This window comes from Aedes aegypti, chromosome 2 (genome assembly GCF_002204515.2).
Source record: "Aedes aegypti strain LVP_AGWG chromosome 2, AaegL5.0 Primary Assembly, whole genome shotgun sequence".
NCBI classification, from domain to species: domain Eukaryota; kingdom Metazoa; phylum Arthropoda; class Insecta; order Diptera; family Culicidae; genus Aedes; species Aedes aegypti.
In genome coordinates this window covers 470,717,349-470,741,630 of record NC_035108.1, presented here as the reverse complement: position 1 = coordinate 470,741,630, position 24,282 = coordinate 470,717,349, and the positions used below count along the sequence as shown (strand labels likewise).

At 37.7% G+C, this 24,282-nt stretch overlaps 1 protein-coding gene across 1 annotated transcript; it reads left to right on the top strand.

The window, feature by feature from the left end:
• Positions 1 to 3,228: 3,228 nt before the first annotated feature.
• On the top strand, positions 3,229 to 21,435 carry LOC110675255 (embryonic polarity protein dorsal-like). The gene is made up of 4 exons (XM_021839702.1): positions 3,229 to 3,514; positions 3,570 to 3,952; positions 19,934 to 20,012; positions 20,069 to 21,435. The coding sequence occupies exons 1-4, from the start codon at positions 3,229 to 3,231 to the stop codon at positions 20,593 to 20,595; spliced, it is 1,275 nt and encodes a 424-aa protein (XP_021695394.1). The 3' UTR covers positions 20,596 to 21,435.
• Positions 21,436 to 24,282: the final 2,847 nt, after the last annotated feature.

Sequence of the window (24,282 nt, the reverse complement as noted above, 5' to 3'; positions counted from 1 at the left end):
CTGCAGCAGAGAAATTCGAAGACGTATCATTGCCGGAAGTCGTGCTTACTACGGACTCCACAAGACCTTGCGGTCTGGTAAACTTCACTTCCGTACTAAGTGTACCATGTACAAGACGCTAATAAGACCGGTAGTCTTCTATGGGCATGAGACGTGGACAATGCTCGAGGAGGACCTGCAAGCGCTAGGAGTTATTGAACGACGTGTGCTTAAGACGATCTTCGGCGGAGTATGTGAGAACGGCGTATGGAGGAGAAGAATGAACCACGAGCTTGCGCAACTCTACGGTGAACCCAGTATCACGAAAGTCGACAAAGCTGGAAGGGTACGATAGGCGGGACACGTTGTAAGAATGCCGGACAACAATCCCGCAAAAATGGTGTTCAACTCAAATCCGGCCGGTATAAGACGAAGGGGAGCGCAACGAGCTAGGTGGTTTGACCAAGTGGAGCAGGATCTTGGAAGTGTGGGGCGATCGAGGAATTGGAGGTTAGCAGCCATGGACCGAGTTAGTTGGCGTAACATTGTGGCGCAGATCATGTCTTGAAGGACGTAGAGCCAGCAAAAGTAAGTAAAGTAAGTAACTTCTCACTCACACTTTTCTCATACCTATCTTTGACATCTACCTTCCTCCGACATCACGCACTTTCTTAAACTTTCTTCTCCTTTGAAGCCCCTCGGCCGATGCTCTCGCTGCTCCTGCTCAATCTATGGCCAGTTCTTCTTCTCGTCCCCACTAGGACAGACCTATTTCTCTGCCATATGTTCTTAGGAGCACTTCCACATTTATGAACTGATAGGTTTCTTTGCCAAAGTTGTTATTTTCGCATCCGTATGAGCACGTGGCACAATAATCCTTATTCCATTTCGAAAATATCCTATACCGACCGGAAACCCAGACACCTTCGGCATGGCTTTGTTTTGCAGCCGCGGACTTTACCACTAGGTTAAGGAATTCCCCAAATAGAGCACGTGATGAGCGTATTAGCGGATCAGCTGCATATGACCTTACCGGGAGGCATCCTGGTCTTCGTAACGATGGCCAGAACCATCTGGCGACCAAGCATGGAGCAGAAACACACAGAACAAACACTTTTCTGAATTGCCGATACCCAATTTGCTCGAAAACTGCACTACACTGCGACAAACGGACTACAAAGCCGACACTTACGTAATTGATGGTAGAACCCCAACCACGCGCACGTTCTCACCATAAGTCACTAACAGCACGAAGTCTCACGGATCATTGGCTGTTTTAGCTGCTACGGCGATTTTGAAGGATTCTGTAATAGGGTTTCGTTCTACTTCGTCGTGAGAGCTACTATTCGTCGTATCAAACTTAAAATGTTCCACTACGGCGGATATTCCAACTTACCTGCAACATAGATTCATTTTCCAAATGTAGTTCTGTGAAAGCTTTTATGATTCGTCCACCTGTACACCAAAAATGCAATGAAACTAATGTATTTCGATAAATAGCTTCAGTTCAATTATCACACTTTTTCACCGAAATCGCATGGACGAACACAATTTGAGAGAAATGCTTAGAGATCGACATCAGTCACACCACTTTCCAACACAAGTTTCTTCCTGCTCCCGTGGGTGACTTACTTCGCCGGGCACTTATTTTCACTATGGTAAACCTTCGTACTTCTTCACTGAAGGATCTCTCCAACCACACGCCGTAAAACTACAATAAATCACCAAATTATACGAAATTTCCTCAACCGCCGCGTATGATTGAGAATGTAAACAAAGTTCTATCCGTCGTACTGAGAAGAAAAAAGCTTGTGCGCATCAATGTGAGCGCGACGCTCGACGTAAAAATACGGTTCCTTTGATTGTGTTGTTTTCGCTGTTGTGCAAATGCCATAATTGTAAGGTCAAAAGGAATTGTGTTCATATGTTTGTGCTGAATTTTGATGACGAACAATTAATGTTAAAGGAAATTAGTATATTCCAACATGCTGAAGGAATGGATGATGCCCGTAGTTCTATATAATCTAGTGAAACATTTTATTATAGCGTTGATATATTGTGTTTTAACCACTCAATACATCACAGTGAGCCGTAAGTTGTGAGACGAATCTGGAAACTGATTGCGACGGAGTTGAAGACGATACGACGGATTGAGAATACGATAAGTAGCTTTTTTTGCATTATTTCCAAAAACAGATCAAGATTTATCAAAATGTTATTGTACAATGCTAAAGCCGTTTTGAGAAAGAATTGTTTGGCATCGGTTTGTATCAGCATCATTCACTGCAATACTGGGAAAATTGCAGTTCTCACTGATCAATGCTTAAAACGATGGATACTAGCACATCACCCTATTAACATTTTTGGACAAACAAATCATTGCAGAAATATAATTAGAGAGGAACGGTTAGCTAGGGGTCATAATAACCATAAAATCTTTGAGCCATGATGTTTTGATTTTTTAAGTAATGTAGCAAACACTGAATTATGTAATTCTCCGGATCATTATGACGACCCTCCTAATGTGAAAGTGACCCAAATAGTCTCCATCGGATGGAAATCCAGACAATTTGCGTTATCTTGAAAAAAATTGAACCAACAGTCACTTGCATAGCGTTCGCTGCCTAGCGCTTTGAGTAAGCGATAATGAGCAGTGCTGTCTCTCGTGGACCAGTGTGGGTAAAAATAATACAACTATCATCAGGAAAAACCATGTGGGAAATTTGCAAATAAAACATTTAAGCGAGTCTTCGAAAAAACCAGTAGTATTTCGTTTTCGAAACAGTGCTAACGCTTATTGGGGGAATCCTGTGCGAATTTAGAAAGTGAAAGCTGCGGCTCAGTACGTTTTAGATATTTCGATCGTTATACAATGGAGTATAGAGAACAAGGTGAATTCATAAATACTTCAGGATACTAATGGTGTGATACAAATAAGTTTGAAAAATTCAATTATGAATAATTAGTTTGGTCAAAATGTTTCTTGTTATCTGATTATCTTCTTTTGATAATTCATATCGTGTGTGTTAACAGTTCTGAATTGATGATTACTTACCAAGTGATTCAAGCTGATCAAAAGCATTCCGACGTAGTTGTCGAAAAAAGCTGATGGTCATCCATTTAAACATCGAATAATCTCACTCCACAGAAGTGCCACAGATTGTAATCATCGAGCAGCCTCAACCAAGATCACTTCGTTTCCGATATAACTGCGAAAATAGAGGAAGTAGCTTCAGTCCAATCCTTGGCATGACTTCTTCGGAAACTCGACGAAGCTATCCCACAGTGGAAATCATCGGTTTTCAAGGACGTGCCAAAATCGTGGTGCACTGCGTCACAACTGGGACGCCTCCTGCCCATCATCCCCACAAACTGGTCGGCCAGAACTGTCAGGATGGAGTATGTGTGGGCTACATTGGACCAAAAAATGACATGCGATTCTCTTTGAGCAACATTGGAATTCAATGCGTACGGAGGCAAGATGTCGACGAAGAACTCAAGGCAAGGTTCAACAATTACTCCAATCCATTTATAGGTTAGTACGAGTCAGTAAAGTGCGACCAAAGAACATTCTTCACTTTATCTTTAAGCTTTCTCCGATGATCCTTCCTTGATCAACGTAAATTCGCTGTGCTTATGCTTTCAAGCATTTCTGGAAACCGAACCAAATCAATTCGACTACATCCTACCGCCGGCAATATCCCACGTGATTTTCGACAAAAAATCAAAACCGGACCTGAAGATATGCCACTTGAGTGATTCGGAAGCGCCAGCAAGTGGTGGAAAAAAGATCATTCTCCTGTGCGAAAAAGTTGACAAAAATGACATTGCGGTACGGTTTTTCAAGAATACGTCGCCTCACTCAACGTGGGAAGCATATGGATCATTTAGCTCACAGGACGTTCACAAGCAGGTTGCCTTAGTATTCATGACACCTGCGTACTACGATTTGACGATAACCAAACCTGTGCAGGTGAGTAGAGATTGCATCTCACGTCACACGACCATTTTTATATAAAAAAAAATACATAAAAATCAATGCTTATCAGTCGATCAGCATGTTTGTGCAAAATTAAAAAATCCAAGGGCCCCCTTTGAAGTTACGTAATCATCGTTATTGTTATAAGAAATACATAACACAGTGCAACACACAAAATGTAAACAAAATTCTGACTTCCGATCCTGGAAGTACACACATGAAAGGTTAGATCAAAGTTTAGTGACCTTTTTTGTCTTAAATCGTAAACAAATCATGACTGTCATCCACATAAAATACTCTTAATTTTGCCGAACATTTTGATAACCCTCAAACGATCCTTCTTCTTGTTTTGGTCATATCAACACTCCAGTGTTCGTGCTGTTGTATTTTGAACGAAAACAAGTGGGAAAACCTCGCTCTTCATACACAGCATCAGCGTGGTGACCATCAATCACGCACCAATATGAGAGCGGTTCCACGCCAAATCGGTAAACGATGAAACTCGACTACCTTGGATTCAAATGGAATTTTACACATAGTTTCGATATAATAGAATAAGTTTTTTCCACTGGTGGAGAGACCATTTAAAATCAAGAGTAACTTCTGATAAGGGCGTATGTATTTTTAGCATCACCATTTAAAAAAAATGTACCTCGGAAGCCGTTTGTTATAGAGAAAAAGTGTCTGAGGAGAGATGGTAGACAATCAAATAGGCTTTGTAAAAAAAATATACAGTGAAAAAAAATACTTTTATTTTCATGAAAAAATCGAAATTAAACCTTGAAACACAAATTGCAAAAAATAGGTATCTTCGATTTTTTTCAATTTTTTTCTGTAAAATTTCAATGTAAAACCAGATGTTTTAAGCACAGTTTCAACATGGTGCTATCTAAAATAAAAAAGTTTTTCAAAGAGCAACTTTTGGTGCATTTCTGAAAATTCAATTTCTGGCCGTAGAAAAGACGTTTTGATGCTGTAATATGATTCTTCACCCAAAAACAATTCAAAATGCTAATAACAATGATCCTCCTGAAACTAGCCGTTTTCAGATATTTAGGATTCAATTATATTAATATCATAAAACTTAAGAAAATACGCCCGTTTCATAAGTTACTCCAGATGCTCCACCAACAATGTTACGTTTATCTCTTTCCACATTAATATCCCATGTTTTAAGGGTAGTTTCAACATGGTGCAATTTACAATAAAAAAGTTTTTCTAAAGGCAACTTTTGGTGTATTTCTGAAAATTCAATTTCTGGTTATAGAAAAGGCGTTTTGATGCTGCAATATGATTATTTATCCAAAAACAATTCAAAATTCTAATATCAATGATTTTTCTATAAGTAACCGCTTCAAGATATTTGGGATTGAATTATATTAATATCATAAAACTTACGAAAATACGCCCGTTTCTTGGATTATTCCAGATGCTCCATCAACAATGTTACGTTAATCTCTTCCCACATTATTGGGTATTTCGTTCACCACTGGACTGCGCAGTCAGTTTTCATAAGTGCGAGAATGTAAATAAAAGTGCGATCCTGCATCAAATCTTGTTAGTGTCTTCAGCGCACTTATTCTACGATTTATAATGAATGAGTGCGCTGAAGACATTAACAAGATTGGATGCAGAATCGCACTTTTATTTTCCTTCCCTCACTTATAAAAACTAACTGCGGAGTCCAGTGGTGAATAAAATGCGCAATAATATCCCATCAACTTTATCTTTGACACTTACACAATTAAACAAATTGTTGAGAAGTACCAGACTACTCCAGAATTCATAACATCGAGCTCTTCAACATGGGAATTTCTGGTATCAGCGTGTCACCGGTTTCGTTGAGAAAACTCGAACAGATCAGTTACCTCCAACAAAATTCAAGGAAATCACAAACGGTATGCGAAGAAGCATTTTCAACTTTCCTGAGGAAGAAGATGAGGCAGCAGTCCGCGAACAAAAATCCAAGGATTATGACGAGATGATCAACCAACTAAAGGAAAAAATTTCCGACGCTGAGACAAGAAGGCCCGAGAAGTTCCGTATTTTGACAGTTTTGCCGAAGTCTTGGTCTGTCCAAAAAAATGGTTACAGAGTTTGGCATCAACATGTACATGGCGATGGAAGCCAAAAAATGGGCTGAACAAAAAGGAGTATTGTCTACACCAGATAGCAAATGTGGACAAAGTTTGACTAATGAAGTCAAACATAAAGTTCTTCAATACTTTAACGACGATGATGTCAGCCGATCATTACCCGGCGAAAGAGACTTTGTTTCCATGGTAAAGGATGGTAAGCGTCAGCGTATCCAAAAAAGATTATTAATTATGACACTGCGAGAAACTTACTTCAGATTTATTGAAATCAATCCTAATTCAAAAATTGGATTTAGTCCGTTTGCATCCCTCAGACCCAAAAATTGTAAATTATTGAGTACCTCTGGTTCACATAACGTGTGCGTTTGCACATTTCACGAAAATGGGAATTAAATGCTTCACAGCCTGAAGAAATATTCGTTGGACTTTGAATATGATAATTACATGGAAAAAAAATGTATGTAGCTTATCAACCAGATCAAAATATTGCTTTCTTCGTGAATGCAATAACTGTCCAAAATTAGATGATTTTGAAAAATGGTTTTTAGACGAACTAGAAAAACGCAATTTGATTGAAATTAGTTTTGAACAGTGGATTTCTACCGATAAGCAACAAGCAACAATCTTCATTTCTTAAAGATAGAAAAGCAACATTGCAAGAAAACGAAGTTGTCGTCATGTGTGACTTTTCTGAAAATTACACATTTGTTCTTCAGGATGAGGCTTAAAGCCATTACTGGAACAACGATCAAGCAACAATACATCCATTTGTTGTTTATTTTAATGATGGAGGAATAGTAAAGAATTAGAGCTTTGTTGTTGTGTCTGAAGTCATGAGTCACGATACAGTAGCAGTGCATGTTTTTATATCTAAACTAATAACATTTTTGAAGCAACGAATGCATATCAAACGAATGATATTTATGCCAGATGGTGCTGCATCCCAATATAAAAATAAAAAAAAATTTGCGACCTTATGTCAATTTAAATCGAAGTACGATATTGACGTAGAATGGCATTTTTTTGTCACTGCACATGGTAAAGGGCCATGTGATGCCATTGGTGGCACATTGAAAAGGATGGCTGCTAGAGCTAGTCTGGCAAGACAGCATGAGCATCCAATCACTAATGCAAAAGCTTTGTATGAGTGGGCTAGTAAGCGGAGAGAAGAATACCTGACAAAATTGTCATTTTGTTTTGTGTCACAGGATGATTACGAACAAGGATCAGAAGAACTAAGTAACATACATCAACAAGCAAAGCTAATTCCAGGAACACAGAAATTCCATTGCTTTGTACCCATTTCCGAAAACAAAATCGCAACAAAAGTGATGAGGCAGTAGCTATTATGATGTTTATAGAAAAGTAAAAACATAATCAAATAAGTTGACATTTAATATCTGTTCTATACCAATATATATTAAAACAAATAAAAATATTAAAATTATGTACAATAATCGTGAGAATAAATAAATAAGGTTAAGAAGTTTAAAGGCGTTTTTCCTTCTTCCCCTCCTTAACATCATTCATATTATCATCTTCCACAGACAAACAGAAGTAACACCTAGAACATTTTTCACAAAATTCTCTTGACCACAAATACTACCATCATCTAGTGAGCTTATTGAACGAAATAACTTTTTGTGCCACATGTCCAACAGGTGGCGGTAGTGTGAAATGTCAAACACGAAGGAAAGCGACGCGCGCGCCTCTGGTTGTGAACTTGACAACTGTTGTACAGTTAAACCTCCATGAGTCGATATCGAAGGGACCATCGACTCATGGAAATATCGAGTCATGGAACAGCAATCCTTTGGAAAGCTGTTTTTAGGGACCATCATAGTAACCATGAAATTTTGTTTCTAGTATGGTTCCATGAGTCGATATCGAGTCATGGAACATCGACTCATGGAGGTATCACTGTATTTTAAACTGATCGTTAAATTCGTGGGCGATGGAAATTTATCCAGTGTTACGTCTGTTTGTCTGTGGTAATACTTATATTAATTCTCAACAATATTCCAACAATCATCCTGTATCTTTTGAACAGTTCATCCAACCGTCTAAATGTCAAAGAAAAAGTAGATGGGATATTAATGTGGGAAGAAATTAACGTAACATTGTTGATGGAGCATCTGGAATAATGTAAGAACCGTTTCGCCCGTGCGTATTTTCTTAAGTTTTATGATATTAATATAATTCAATCTCAAATATCTTGAAGCGGTAACTTAAAGGAAGATCATTGATATTAGAACTTTGAATTGTTTTTGGATAAAAAATCATATTGCAGCATCTAGACGCCTTTTCTATAATTAGAAATTGAATTTTCAGAAATACACCGAAAGTTGTCCTTAGAAAAAAAAATATTTTAAATTGCACCATGTTGAAACTGCCCTTTAAACATGGGATATTAATGTGAAAAGAGATAAACGTAACATTGTTGGTGGAGCATCTGGAGTAACTTATGAAACGGGCGTATTTTCTTAAGATTTATGATATTAATATAATTGAATCTTAAATATCTGAAAACGACTAGTTTTAGGAAGATCATTGTTATTATCATTTTGAATTGTTGTTGGATGAAGAATCATATTACAGCATCAAAACGTCTTTTCTACGGCCAGAAATTGAATTTTCAGAAATGCACCAAAAGTTGCTCTTAGAAATTTTTTTTTATTTTAGATTGCACCATGTTGAACCTGTGCTTAAAACATTTGGTTTTACATTGAAATTTTACAGAAAAAAATTGAAAAAAAAATCGAAGATACCTATTTCTTGCAATTTGTGTTTTAAGGTTTAATTTCGATTTTTTCATGAAAATAAAAGTATTTTTTTTTTTCAGTGTATATATTTTTTTACAAAGCCTATTTGATTGTCTACCATTCCTCCTCAGACACTATTTGTCTATAACAAACGGTTTCCGAGGTACATTTTTTTTTAAATGGTGGTGCCAAAAATACATACGCCCTTATCAGAAGTTACTCTCGATTCTAAACGATCCCCAATTATATGAGATAATTTTCGTCTTAATACATCTGCGCAGTTTCATCCAAATCGGAATGGTACATTTCAGATTTCAGCATTTTATGGACGATTTCGCGTGGAACCGCTCTATTACATCAATAGAAACTCCAAGCTCCATCAACGCCCTGGAGTAATTTAACCTAATCCTATATCGATTGAGTACATCTCAACGCACTGCAGAAAATCAATAAAAAAAATTCAAGCTTTATCAACGCGCTGCATTTATCTGCCTTATCTTACGTAGACCAAGTGCATCTTTACGCCCTGTAGGACATCAATTGAATATTCCAAGCTTTTACAACGCCCTAAAGTATTTTGACCTTAATCCATTTAAATTAGCTACATATTAAAAACCTGTGGGACAAATTTTAATATGTATGAACTCCCTTCACTAATTTGAACTTGTTTGACGTAGATCAGTGATGGAGAAATGGGCCTCGTTTCATATAAATCAGTGTCATATAAGCGCCCTGTTCAATATCAATTTAAAACTCTAAGCTGTATTTACGTCCTGGAGTAAGTTGACCTCATTCAATGTAGATCAGGTACATCTAGGCGCGCTGTAGGACATCAATGAAAAATTCCCAGCTTTAGTTACGCAATGAAGTATTTTCGCCTAATTTTACGTAGTTCAGAAAAATGTATCAACGCCCTGGAATAATTAGACCATGTCTTATATAGAGCAAGTGAATTTTAACGCCCTGAAGGATATCAATTGGGAATTCCTTGTCATTTTCACATGTTTATAAAGTACATTTCCTTAACGTCCTCTAGGACATCAATTGAAAAAAAAAAAACATCTTTCTCAACGCTTTGGAATAATTTAAAGATTTAAAATTCCAAATTGTATTAATAATTTGACCTTATCCTATGCAGATCGGGTGCAACATCCGCATTGATCAGATGCATCTCAATGCCCTGTATGACATCAATCGAAATGTTCAAGCTGTATTAACGCCCTACTATAATTAATCATGCCTCATGTAGATCATCTTAATGCCCCGTAAAACATCAATTGCACATTCTGAGCAATATCAACGCCCTGGAATAATTTGACCTTATCCTATGTAGATCAGGTACATCTCAATGCCCTGTAGGACATTAATTGAAAATTCCAAGCTTAATGAAAATCCTGCACTAATTTAACATTAGTCCACATAGATGAATTGACTCCCAACGCCCTGAAAAAACCAATCAATTTTTTTTAATCTGTATCAACGATCTGGAGTAATTACGCCTTATTTCACTAAGGTCAGCTGCATCTTAACGCCCTGAAGAAAACCAATTAAATTTTGTTTGTCTTATGACCTTAACTAATGTATATCAAGTGAAAGTTAATAAAGGTGCGAAAAACTCCTCAGTAACAGGTTAACTAAAAAGAATGATTAACAACCATTGTTGATCATTTTTGACCTTTTTCCAAATATGATGAGGATGGTGAAACTCGAAAGAACCTCCAATCAAATGAAGAAGAGTGCATACCAGATGACCAGTCTGTTCAGTACTCTAAAATGCATGAAGTTTCATGAAATTCTGAATACCAAGAACTTTTTGGGGAAACGGACTGTTTTGGGAAGCAGGGTATTTGGAGAATATACATTCGGCGGACTGGCGTTCGAGGAAACGACACTTGGGGAACCAATATTCAGGGCAAAGTAGCACAATCCCTTAAATAAATGATTATTACGATATAAAAGCATTTGCCTACAGGGCGTTAACAGTATGCACTTGATTCGGTATTATTGAAGAAATTTCTGGCTAAATTATCTTGAGAGATCCTTGAATAAATGCAAGTGATCACGTCCACGGTTCATATAAATTTGAAAAATGTATGGACAAAAAACACGATAGTTGCGATGAGAATGAATTCGTTAAACTCTAAAATTAAACAACATGGTTGATTCTACCCCATTACTCCGAATCCCATTACCCCGAATGCCATTAACCTGAACGCCATTACCCCGAACTCCAAAACCCCGACTTCCGAAATCATGGGAAATGTCATCAATATCATCATGTCAAGATATTTGTGAATTCGGGAAAATAGCTTTCGGGGTAATGGAATTCGGGGTAATGGTACATTCGGGTTAATGGAATTCGGTGTGATGGGACTCGGAGAAATGGCATTCGGGCAGAATCGAAATGTTGAAAGAAAAAGTAGCGTTTATACATTTTTTTCCGGACTATCGCCCCATTGTCAAAAATAAATTTTGAAATCGTCCCCTCGAATATATATCACATTTTTTGTATGGAGAGTAAAATTATGTTGAAATTTTGACCTACATTTTAGCATGCGTGAAACAATATCGATCTTAAGCAACTCAAGAAGTTTGATAAAATATGTTAAAGTTTGAAGCTGAAAAAATCTTCATTGAATATGTTCTTAAGAAAATGTTCATACCCTTGTTAATTTTGGGCCAATAATTTTTATGACATAGTGATTAAGGATGAACCATAAACAGCATTTTCGTGTTTTTTGTTTGATAACCTTCTGTAATTAATATCTGGCAATTCCAAGATTCACTTATGGATCAAAAGCAAAACTACAATAAATAAAATCATAGAAAATCCAGAGCAATTGTTTACTATTTTTTCATTTTGATATAACCTCAAGAGCGATATTTCATGTTTGAGTTAAGTAGTAAATTTGTCTGCAAATTAACACCTCTTCTTTAAGCCAAAACAAGTTTAAACGTCCTAGATGTCTTACTCTTAGAAAACCCGAAAAACTGTTGATTCAATTAAATTATTTTCTTGAAAAAAAATATATAAATTTCAAGTATGCTTCAATATCGTTCAAACATAATCAAACATTTAAAATATCGAATCTGAAAAATATGTTTTTTATGTTTTACTTTCAAACTTTTTTTTGCACCCAGTCAAGTTTGAACGTTTTCCTAGTCTGACAAATACTACACTTTTTTATTAAATTTAGGGGAGGGATTATTAGAGTATGTTTAAAACTACTAATTGAACTTTAACACTTCACTTTTTGCAAAAAAAAATACTAAAATCACTAGTAAGGCGAGCAAATACCTTTAACTCTAATATGTTGCTTTTCTTGACGGATAGGCCTATTTCGTCTGCGACTTACAGACTTCTTCAGTGTCGAGTGCTCGACTTTCTGACAAATACGCAGAAATATTTACGCTTAATATTTCGTTAAAAACATGTTTCGATAGTTATGGTTGAATAAATATCGCTGAAATGGGAGCACCATTACAGTTTTTTGTCGTCGTTTGCATTAACTGAAGGAGAAGCGTTTTGATTAACTCAAATTGCAGAAATCTAGCTGAACAGATTGCCAAAAAGCTCATATTTTGTTAGGCACTTTTTCACGTATCTTTCTTCTCCTACATACCCTGAAACACAAATCAAACTTAGGGGCATCGCATAGAGGAAAAATGTAGCTCAATTTTTAAAAAAATGTTGGCAACCATTTTGAACTTGGCCTCCATCTTTAATTTTATCAAAAGAACGTGTTTTCACTCGTTGGATGATTACGACGAGTGCTGTCAAAGTCGAGTTCTACAACGTGTACAACCATTATCAGCAGTGTTTGGATTTGGATCAGAATAAGCCGATCGAACCATATTCGGAGAGAGTAACAGTTCGCGAACCATAACAGTTCGTTGCACATCGCTTTCGGAGAGCCCTATGAATGTAAACATTCACTCTCTCGTTTGATACGTGGCACGAGAGCGTTCAAGAACAGCAACTCTCACAGACTGCAACAGTATCGAGCCATTCGGGTGATTTATGATTTGCATAAAATTGGTAATAACTTTCATATTTTCTGGTAATGCAGCCTTTAACGACCTAATTAAATCTATTGGACCATTGAACTCCCCTTTGGTTGCAAACATTAGCGTTAGCGTTAGCGTAGTTACGGTATACTTCGTAGATTGGATACTAGCAACATTCATGTTTCTTTTTAATAATCTCATCCTGACTACTTTCAAAAACAAGGCAGGGGAGTATACCTTGTTCAAATCATAAACAAGAATACTAAAAGCATGAATATCGCTATTCCCGGCCACGCCCATCTTTACCGTAACTTGGGATAGGGGAAGGAAATGTTGATGTAGCACTTACTTAATGAGAGGCCACCGACTCAGCGACACCCTCATAAGTGCTACGGAGTTGGAGGTTGGGGAAGGTATATTGTCAGGATTTGCCTAGAAAGCTGACGATAGACCATAAATATTTGTTGTTTAAGCGTTTTCAAATTAATCTTTTGAATGCCGGCAATCAAAAGAGAAAACAATAGCTTATTTATAGTATAAATAGTATTTCGCGAAATGCTTGTCGATTGTGCAGTAATATTTTTTTTTTTTTTTTTACTTGTTCATTTATTTGCAAGGCTCAAGCGCCAGCAGGCATAACGGAGCCGAATTCATTTGAAATCTTTTTTACATTTCGTTTTGATTCTTAATATCTAAGGTTAGCTTCGGGGAACCGTAAAACTCGCGGTTTAGTCGAGGTTAAGGAGAACAATATTTTAGGGAAGGATACAGTAATATTTTTGCTCAATAACCAGTAAAAAGCAAAATCGATCCCTCCAGGGTCATCGGATTGTAGAAAATAACGATACGCGTAAAAAAATCACGCTTATTGAAAAACTGTACTAGGTGGTACTGTATTTTTACATAATCGAAAAACGAAAGGAAGCGCGTTCGAACTAAACACCCTGGGATAACACAGTCGGTTTTTCTGCTCAAAATTATACGAAAAGCAGAATCGATCCCTCCAGGGTCATCGAACGGTTAAAAAGCATCCACAACCGATTGTTAGTTGCGTAACACCCGCCCGGACAGAATGCGCAATCTGAACATAATTATCAAACTCCGAAAATAACATTTTCCGTTCAAGAAACGATCAGAAGTTCCACGACGCGGACAAAAACGATCCGGAAGGCTTACAAAAGAAAAAGTATCATACTGGAACAAACTCACCGGATTGATTCTCTAAATTTATGTGCTGCCTGTCACTTCCGGATGGTTCGGTGAACTTAGGGCAGCCAAAAACCAACAGTACTGAGGACACAAATCAAACAAATCACTTTTTCTTGTTTCACTTTTCACTATTCCATTTCTGAATGTAAAAACTGTCTTGCTTGGGCTACCCAGCAAGACGCTCCAAAACAGGAAAAAAAACCTCCGGCGACGAAAACATGCGCGAAACCGTGAGCCAAATCTATCGGACGACGCAAAACCGAACTGTCCTGCTTGGGCTTCACGAAGCACTACTCCACCCCTTTGGTTGCAAACATTGCACAGAAAATAAGAACAATATTCGCCTCTGTTTCAAATCAGAATGAGAGTGGATCAGCGAATGTTACAAGTGTTGACACACAGTGATGGGCGCCAAACAGTGGGTGGTAGTGTGTCTGTCTTGTTTTCGTTCATGGCTCGATATCTTCAACGAATGATAAATGTCATGCATGTTGTATGAATGCAGGCGGATAAATGAAATTAAATTATGGTTCGTGTGTCGATGATCGTTAAATTTTCCAAAGCTTGATTATCAGAAATCATATCGGGATGTATTCCCCACTATTTTGTAATTTCAGAAAATTTTTAATGCAACATTGCGTAACTTAAAACAGTTGCGTAATGACAAAGCGTTACGTAATAGTCAATACTGATATCAGTTGTGTAATGATTATTATGACACCACATAATTCAGTGCAGGAAAATAGGCCGGTTCATGACAGATTGGGGTGATGAAAAACAGCCTATTACAACTTTTATTAATGTTCGAATCCTCTGAGCAGAATCTCAATAGAGAAACTTATAAGTAGATGGAGTACCGTGTACCTTTTAATTCCGCTCCTAAATGCTTATCTTTGGCAGATACGCGCATTTCGACTACCATTTGCAGTCTTCTTCAGTGTCAGTTACTCGTATCCACTGAATGTATTGGTAAAACTAGTGCATAAGAAATGCTCAGTAACGTTGACAATAAATAAATAAATTACAAGTGTTGTACAAAGTACAACAGCGCCACAACCCGAAGGTTAAGATAGACATGAATCAAACTCTCCAAATGCTGCGCTTTTAAGTTCCGTGGAATTATATTGAATACACAGCAAAAAAAATGTAATTTAAGTTTATTTTCGTGCACATATTGGAGCATCTAGATGAACGCAAATCTCTTCAAAACTGTTGCAAATAGTTATGATAGAACAAATTGCTTGTAAATGTTTAAAAAATACCATAATCTCTTAAAATTTTGACATACCAAAATAAAGCCTCAAATGATACCAATTGCAACGAAAAGAAATTTTTGACTTTATGTGTATTAATTTTCTTTACTTTTGCATTGGTTTTGCTTAACTGCCTAACAGAAAATATATTATTTCCTTTGTATGCCACGGGCTCCCTTATCAAAGCTACTCCGTTTTATAATACTGAAGTTCATCAAACTTTCCAAATTGTTGTACTGCAAAAAAAACATTTAATTACATGATGATACACACTGATACACCTTTAAAATAAGGTTATAACAAATTACCTTAGTATCACGTTGTTGCAATAAACGTTTGAAACCATTAAACAACGATTTTCAGTTCCGTAAAACGGGGTAACTTTGATAATGCGGGTAACTTTGATAGTGCGAGACCCACAACATATTAAACGAAATAACGAAGTTTCTGTTAATCAGTTATGAAAAACGACTGCAAAAGTAAGGAGTATTAGTATGGCACTTCATGTCAAAGATATTTTCGTTGGAATCAAGTGCTTTTGAGGATTTATATGCAAATATTAGAATTTTACAATATATTAGCAGTTTTGCAACGCTTACAAACAATCTGTTCTACGATCACTATTTGTTAAAGTCATAATGAGTTCATCACTTATCCATGACAGCCTAGTTATAATAGAACATGAATTCGGTCTCAAATATCTTAGCAAAACCATTTTTACAAACTGAGACCATTTTTGTAATTTAAGACAGAAGTTTCCATATAGCGCTGAACACCTAGAGGTATGCAATACCCTATAAATGTTCCATAATTCATTCAATTTCGTTCGATTTATACTCCATTATCAAAATTAAGCATAAGCATAAGCATAGATGACCGTAAAATTCGTAGTTGCTACTCCGTGATTGACTAGAACAATCGAAGTTGCACAGAGATTTATTGAATGGGGCTTGGGATTAGCTTACCATTCTCATTGTGCACAAATCGAGAGCTCAAATTTTATAAGTCAATAACGGCGCCGGCCACGTCCTTGCGGTCATCGGGGAAGGGAAGGAATGTTAGTTCGACAACCGTTGTTACTAGAGACCGAGATCACCTCTGCATCTCCACAGTTGTCATGGAAAGGATATTGGGTTAGTGGGATAAGGTATAGATCTGGGATTCACCAATGTTTGGTGATGCGATACATGATGTAATCACGCCTAACCGGATTCGCGAAATAATTCAATAATCGAATTGTACGCCGAACAAGTGTTCGTCACTCGCCACGCAGGAGCAAGCGACACGATCATTAGATCAAACACTACTAACGGACCGCACACTTTTTACCCTTCTTACAACCATAAGAAAAGTATAAAGATCGCTAGAAAAACTGACTTTTGATCCGAGGCCCGGAGGGCCAAGTCTCATATACCAATCGATAGAGCTCGACGAACTGAGCACATGTCCGTGTGTGTGTGTGTGTGTGTGTGTGTATGTGTGTGTGTATGTGTGTGCGTATGTGTGTGTGTATGTGTGTGTGTATGTGTGTGTGTGTTACAAAAAATGTCACTCAATTATCTCAGCCGTTTGTCAACCGATTTAAACACTTTTAGCTCTAAAAGAAAGCTACAACATTCCCATAGAACGCTATTGAATTTCAATGCGATCGGACATTTCGTTACAGAGTTATGATTCAAACAGTATCGTAAAGTACTAGAAAAAGCATATTCTAATATTTTCAACTGTCTGCATTTTGATCGATATCTCAGCCATTTTTGAAACGATTTAAGTTCTTTTATCGGCTAATGAAAGCTCTGACATTCAATCATAAGCCTTCAAATTTTCATTGAAATCGGATTACTAGTTTCAGAGATATCATTGGAAGAATTTTCTAAAGTACTGGAAAAAAAATTTCTCTGAAATATTATTTTTTTTACATTTTGATCAATTTCTCAGCTATTTTTCATCCAATTTAAGCTCTTTTTTCGTCGATTGCAAGCTCGGATATCATTCACAACCATATTGCAATCGAATTATAAATTACAGAGATAAAAAACATTATTTTCAAAAATCTCTAAAATTCCCCTTTTTTTAATTTAAACCTGCACATAAATCTTAAAAAAAATCGCTGGCAAAATCATTTTAGGACATCAATTTTTCATTTTTCGACATTATTTTACAGGATGGCAACATGGGTTTATAGACCCTCTTAAACTATGATAATAAGCGTCTGAAAACTAATAAAGTTCGATATCCGCCTTTTGACGTGCAGTTTCCTGGACTTTTTCGCAAACCATTAAACTATTAGGGCAGATGAACATAGTCACAACATCCTAAAGTTTAGTTATACACCGGGGATTCGCTGGTTGGAACACGACTGCCTTCCATCTAGCGAATCCGACCCGTTAGTAGGAAAGACTGACAGCTGGTGAAAATGCTCCACACGAACGCATCTGGACAGCAATTCGCCACAAAACGCACATATACATGCGCATTTGTTCTATATATGGAGACTTCAAAGCGACGATACTCAGACGTCAAAGTCAGTTTGACATTTTCTGTTGACATTTGAGTGCTTTTAGTTGGAATATTTTCCAACCAGCGAATATCCAACCATCGAGTCATTCCATGTAGCGGAACCCCAACGAGCGAATCCCCATTGTACTGGTACAAGGTTCCAAATGAATGATGAATAATAATTATCTCATACCTGTATGGAAATGTAAGAAGGGTTCAGTCTCACCATCGGTGGATTAAGTCAGGTTTTCACTACTGTACTACCTACGCGCGACATGTTCGATCCTGCCCCCATCGCTCGCCCCCGCAGAAACAAGCGTCAATGTCGAAGGATCAAACACTACTCAATTTACGTCCCATCGTTTTGACGATAAAATGTGTAATCATTTACCGCTCACACACTAAGTGTGCAGAGAGCAACAAATTTACGCGTTTCTCTAGTGAATAATCTGTCAAAACGTTCACATAGAAGCAAATCATCGCGCACCGAAAATGCGTAGAAATCTAAACAAAACGCGCCTACTAAAAATGAACTCATCTACTACACTCTCACGATATCGCTCTACATTCAAGCGAGTGAAATTTTACACCCACATTGTCAACCCCGGCCACGCATCAAATACGCAAGCCTGCCACGACGCCCGAAAATTCCCCCGTCCCTCCACGCAACTACGCAATGTTACATCTACACATTGATGATGTCTCGATCCACCACTACACAGAACCGCGCAAAAAGACAAAGAAACCCCCGGGCGCCGCAAGAAACCCACACATCCAACGCGTAACCGAAGTTAACCGTGTACGTGTGTAATAAATACAGTTGCATCACGGCCATCGAAATCCACAAAATAATCTAGCTACCTACAACCTCGCAAAATGAAGAAAACGATACTTAGCTTCGGTTTCGGCGACACCTTCGCATTGTGTTAACATGTCTGTCTTGTCTTACGGGACACACTATCACTTGAACAAACGCTTGGAAAAATTCAGCTTTGCAACATGTGTTCGTAATGGATACGTTCACTGTCAATTAGTATAGCTGCACTACCACAATGATGCATGTAACATTCTTCACCACCCGACGCACGCAACATGAAAAGAAAAAAATATTCACGGTGGAATGAAAAACAAATCACTTTTGGAATCACTTTTTTGTGGTTTTATCACTTCGTGTGCTTCATTTTCAACTTATTGCCCTAAATAAATACTCATGGAAAACACAAACACTGAAAATCGTGATTAAACTCTGGCATAAACACGTTAAATTTAATAAATAATCGGACACGATACAAGCCCACGACTGCTGCTCTACAGTGATGCCAAGCGCTCTCTTATACTCCATTATACTCCATTATCAAAATTACCCCAAAACAGAAAACAGACTTTCGATTTTATGAAAAATAATATATCCATTCAGAATAAATCTTTTGGAAATCTATCAAGTGCAATCGATAGCTAGGATGTCATTACTTGTTTTGAAAATATAAATTGTAATTCTTTGAAACAGTATGTATAAATATTGAAGTTTTATTCGAAAAAACTATCAAAGTTACGGTATTCGAAAACTACGTTAATCAATTAAAAATTAATGATTTTGATAGTTACGTACTTAAAACGACTTTACTCGAAATATTGTTGATCTATTTCACCCACTTTGATACAATTTCCGATGGAACATTATGTCTGACAACTACGGTAAACAAAAACCAGACTAACATTGCTGTTTACCTTACAATTTGTAGACTTATGTTATCGCCCTACTTTCAAATGATTCCGTACAATTTTATTGACATTTTTTTTTTTTTCAAGATATGCCGTTTATCTAGAGAAATCGACTGGTGAGCACAAATTTAATGTTTTTTTTTTCTTTTGTGGGCTTCGTGGCCGTGCGGTTAGTGTCGTCAGCCAATGAGCGCGTCGTGTCATGTAGTGTGGGGTCGATTCCCGCTGCAGGAATTGAAACTTTTCGTCAAGAATCTTTCTCGGTTGTACCATTGGAGCATGCTTGTCCGTAGTCTAGTGTTGAGTTACAGTCTGTGCAGCTAAATGGCTGAAGACGGTGTCCGTGTCTTTTTTTGTTTTTAATAATAACGGTCATACGTTCAATGTTGAAAATTATTCTACTAACATGATATACAAATCTTTTAGGTATATGTACAACTTCAACAGCCGTCGAACTCGTTGCTCAGCAAACCAATTAAGTTTACATTTCATCCTGTTCATAATGGTACACACGATACAATCGAAGAAATTACATATACTAACCTATAAATGCTTTCACAGCACGTTCTGCTGATTCTCCATCACAGCCGCAAAAAGGGTTGCCATCTTTCCAATGCCTACGACACCAGATGAAAATATCACAGCCAAACAACTCCTTCGACGTGAATGGGGATCCAAACAAATCGTTCGAAGCACAGCAAGATGAAACGAACAATCAGCTTGATAATAATCAATCAACTGTAAATCACTCTGATCAACACAAATTCACCATTTCAATGCAAAACTTCTATATTCAGTGGAAGCCGAACGATTTCTCTGGCTGGGAAAATTACAGCGATGACAATTCTTACAGTGATAGTGTCAGTGCCGATTACAGTGAAGTTGACACAGCCGAGAATTACAATATCGATGATTTGCTACTGTGTTTGAGCTCAGTGCCGAAATGCAGTAGAGTATCATTGGAGGAGAAATCATCGAGAGGCGAAATTTCAACGACAGAAATTGAACAACAGGAACTACATTTTGATCAGCACAGAGCAGAAAGTAGCGCATCTTGGGTTTCATCGGATAGTTTGACAATGCTGTAGAGACCAGTTAGTGTGATCATATTTTCACAGTTTCATAATCATAAAAATAATTCAAATTCAATCCCACAATCCCACTGAAAGAATAAATATCTCAACAATTGTGATGATTAAATTATAAACAAAACTCGACCTTCAAAACAATTTTCAAACACTTATGCAAAGGAAACTGTTAGAACTGTTCCATCCAAGTACAATACTTATTTTTTGTTCAACCATAGTACAACATTTTATTAGTACCACTACAGTCTACGCGTCATATACTTTTAAATATGTTTAAGTTTAGATTAAAAAAAAAGATAAGCTGTATAATTCATTACAAATAACTATCTGAAATTTTGATCTGTCATACGCAGGTTACACTAGACAATTCAAAACTGTACATGTTTGTAAATTAAAATATACAAATTAGAAGGTGTGGAATTCCGAGAATAAACCCGTAGAGGATTGCCCATCGATGTCAATACTCACTATACGATGAGGCTTGGGACGTCTTGTCGAGTCGGTAGTCCACAGAAGAAAGAGGACGAATTGGGCTGCTGCGTGCATACATTAGTGGTGTGCGTGTTGGCAGTGCATGCCTACTCGGTTGGATGAACGTCAACTGACAGCAAACCGAGCGGTACATTTTATAACATATTATCTCGCATAATAGGGTATCCCACAGAAGGTAATATACATTAGGACTTTAATGTACAATTCATCTATCGAGCAAAACATGCAATTAACGCCTTAAAAATTCATATAGCGAATATGGCAACACTGCTGTCTAAAGGTAGGAAATGCAAATTGTTATTGTTCAATTTAATCTTATCTCAACTATTCGACAATACAATAAACAAAGGCAACAATGTTAATGCTGTTTCATTACGTTTACTTTTTACTTACTGTTATGTTAAACATTGTCTATATTCGTATTCCTATCGCAGTAACTTTTATAAACGCGGAAACGCTAATAAAAGTGCATGATTGCGTCAAATCGAGTTCGTCGCTTCTGGGGACTCAAGAAGGACTCGTTCTTTGCTGGACTCCTATATGCCCTATTGACTTATCCATCGGTGAACTGAGGGCCCTATTTTATAAATCAAGTCGATCGAAATGGCTCGACTGCAATCACTGTCGACAAACAAATTTCGCTCGACACTGTTCTATCACTCGAGTTTTTCGACAGTTGTCACTCTGTATGATTGGATTACTATGAAGCTCTGCACAAAAATCATCGTTCTTTCAAATAAATAAGCCAATCCCATACGAATTATGTATTGTTTCTATTGAATGGGAAAATCAATCAATCCAATTTTGTATACACTTTGGTGTCTATTTTGTAAATCGAGTGGATTCATGTGACTCGTCTGTATTCATTGTCGATCAAAGTAAGCATGCATATTTCAGATGTCATTCGTAGACTTCCATAGTAACCTAGTCACGTAGAATGACAACTGTCGATAAACTCGAGTGACAGAGTCGAGACGAGCAAAAATTTTGATCGACAGGGCATCCAGTCGAGTCGTTTTTTGTCGACTCGACTTGTAAAATAGGGCCTTTATAAGCGGTTTCTTCACCACCGTTTACACCTTAAACCTAGTTTAATCGTATGGGTTAACGTGGTTTACGGCTTAAGTGAAGGTGAAGAAATCGGCCCTTAGATTATCGCTTACACCTCTTTGGAGCACTCTCAATACAATGATTTTTTGAAAACATACCGAGTCTTGACATTTTAAACAATCTTTTTTCCGCTAGGATTCGGTCCTGCGTTATGTTTTATATTTAAAACCGATGGGATTCCAGGCGACAAAAATATAACACGTTCAAATACTGGTTGACTGCACGGATAAGAATTAGAGTAAAATTACAATTTAGTCACCTTATTTTTTTAAACCGTTCCAAATAAAACTCACTTCCATTTTCACCAGCCGGTTGACCACTACAGTGCGATATATATGTATCTATTGAATTCGTTTTGCCACTCGATTCTTGATCATGCTTCCCATTGAATACAATATTATTAACCGCAAACGCACGTGAATCTGCATCTCGTTACTCTCCCGAAAAGTCTCAGTTTTTATTGTTTTTTTTCGCGCCGATAATTGCTCGTAACTAGTCGCCAATTGATTCAGTCAATTCCCGCGAGTGACATTGAACCCGTTAGCAAAGATCTGACCCCGAACAGTATTAGTGGTTGACCCCTGGAGTTTCTAACATACTCCCCGTTTTTACCGATCGATGCCCCGTTATCGGTGTGATTGTACCCAGATTCCCGACTTTCATTGGTCCACCTGTGCAAAAGAATTGAAGGATCCTGCCCGCCTTCTGAGTTGCCCGTTACCCATCATTTTGGTGCCGTGACCAGGATACTGGTCTTCCCGTTCCCGACCGTACGACGTAACCTCAATGGATTGCTGTACGTTTCAGCTATATCGATGAAAAACAAGGCCTCGTTAATAAGAGGTACAAGGCAGTGCTGGGAATGGTAATAGTAGTAGGTGGTAGTAGGCTTGAATTTCGCGAAACGTGGCTTTCCCAGTACAGTGGTTCAAAATCGTGAGTCTCATCAAGTAGCCTATGTGATTGGTCAAGGGTTAGTGTCATTGAAGGCTCTAAATGCGGAAAATGCAGCGGGAAATAGAACATTTTTCTACAGTAATTTTTGGTTGCCCTTAGCAACAGGTGTTTTGCAATTTTCAAGGCTCTTTGCCTAACGCAGCGATAGGCGTAAGTTTCACTGGTCTCGCTGACTGCGATTGGCTTTGTTTGGCTACTGTAGAATGAATTTCAGACTTTTTCCCAACCCTGGTACAAGATGAGTACCTCTTCAACCCAAGTATCGTCGTTTTTACGGTATATCTGGGTCTGTTTCGACCGTTTTAGTTTGCGCGCTGATTCCAAATCCCACCAAAGACTCCGGTATTACCAATCATCCTGAATTTCGTTGAATTGCTAATTGCTTCTGATACAAGGCCTCCTGAGATTGGAGGTACCAGGTGAGTACCACTCCAATCGTATTACATCCCGTTTTGCGGTACTTCCTGGTTCTTTTCTGACCATTGTAGTCCAACTGCGTTGGAATAAGTTGAAGCTATGCCCGATGAGAAGCGGTTGAAGGCGAAGGAGCTCAAGAGGATAAACGTCATCAAGGCGCTCAGGCGATTGGACCTGTTCCTTAGCAGCTACCACCCCGATCAACATCAGCATGAGCTGTCTCATCGTTTGGAACGACTGAAGAAGGTTTGGAGTGTACAGGATGAGTACAAAGAAATGGATGACTCCGATAAATTCGTCCAGAGTAATTTAGCGATGCGGGGAATGGACGAAGAATAATATTTCCATGCGAAGGCTAGTTTGGTACTGGGAGGGAGGCACAGATACTACACACGAAATATGACTCAACACTTTTCCAAACTGCAAGATAACTCCCGCTCACCAACGACAATCAAGGCAGGCTTGGGAAGAATCGCTACTTTTCTTTTATTGTGTACCTTCGATCTTTCTGGACAAACTTGGAAAAAGGGCCATAGTTTTATGTGTATTTAATTTTAATTTTGATTGAGAAACAGTAAAAAATGCGTGTTTCATTACTTTATATTCGATCAAATTATAAGGTGCTATCGTAGCATTGCTTTTGGGTGTGCAGGAATTGATTTCCAACCGATTGTTGTTAACTTTGTTGAAATGGAACAGAAAATGTTTTGA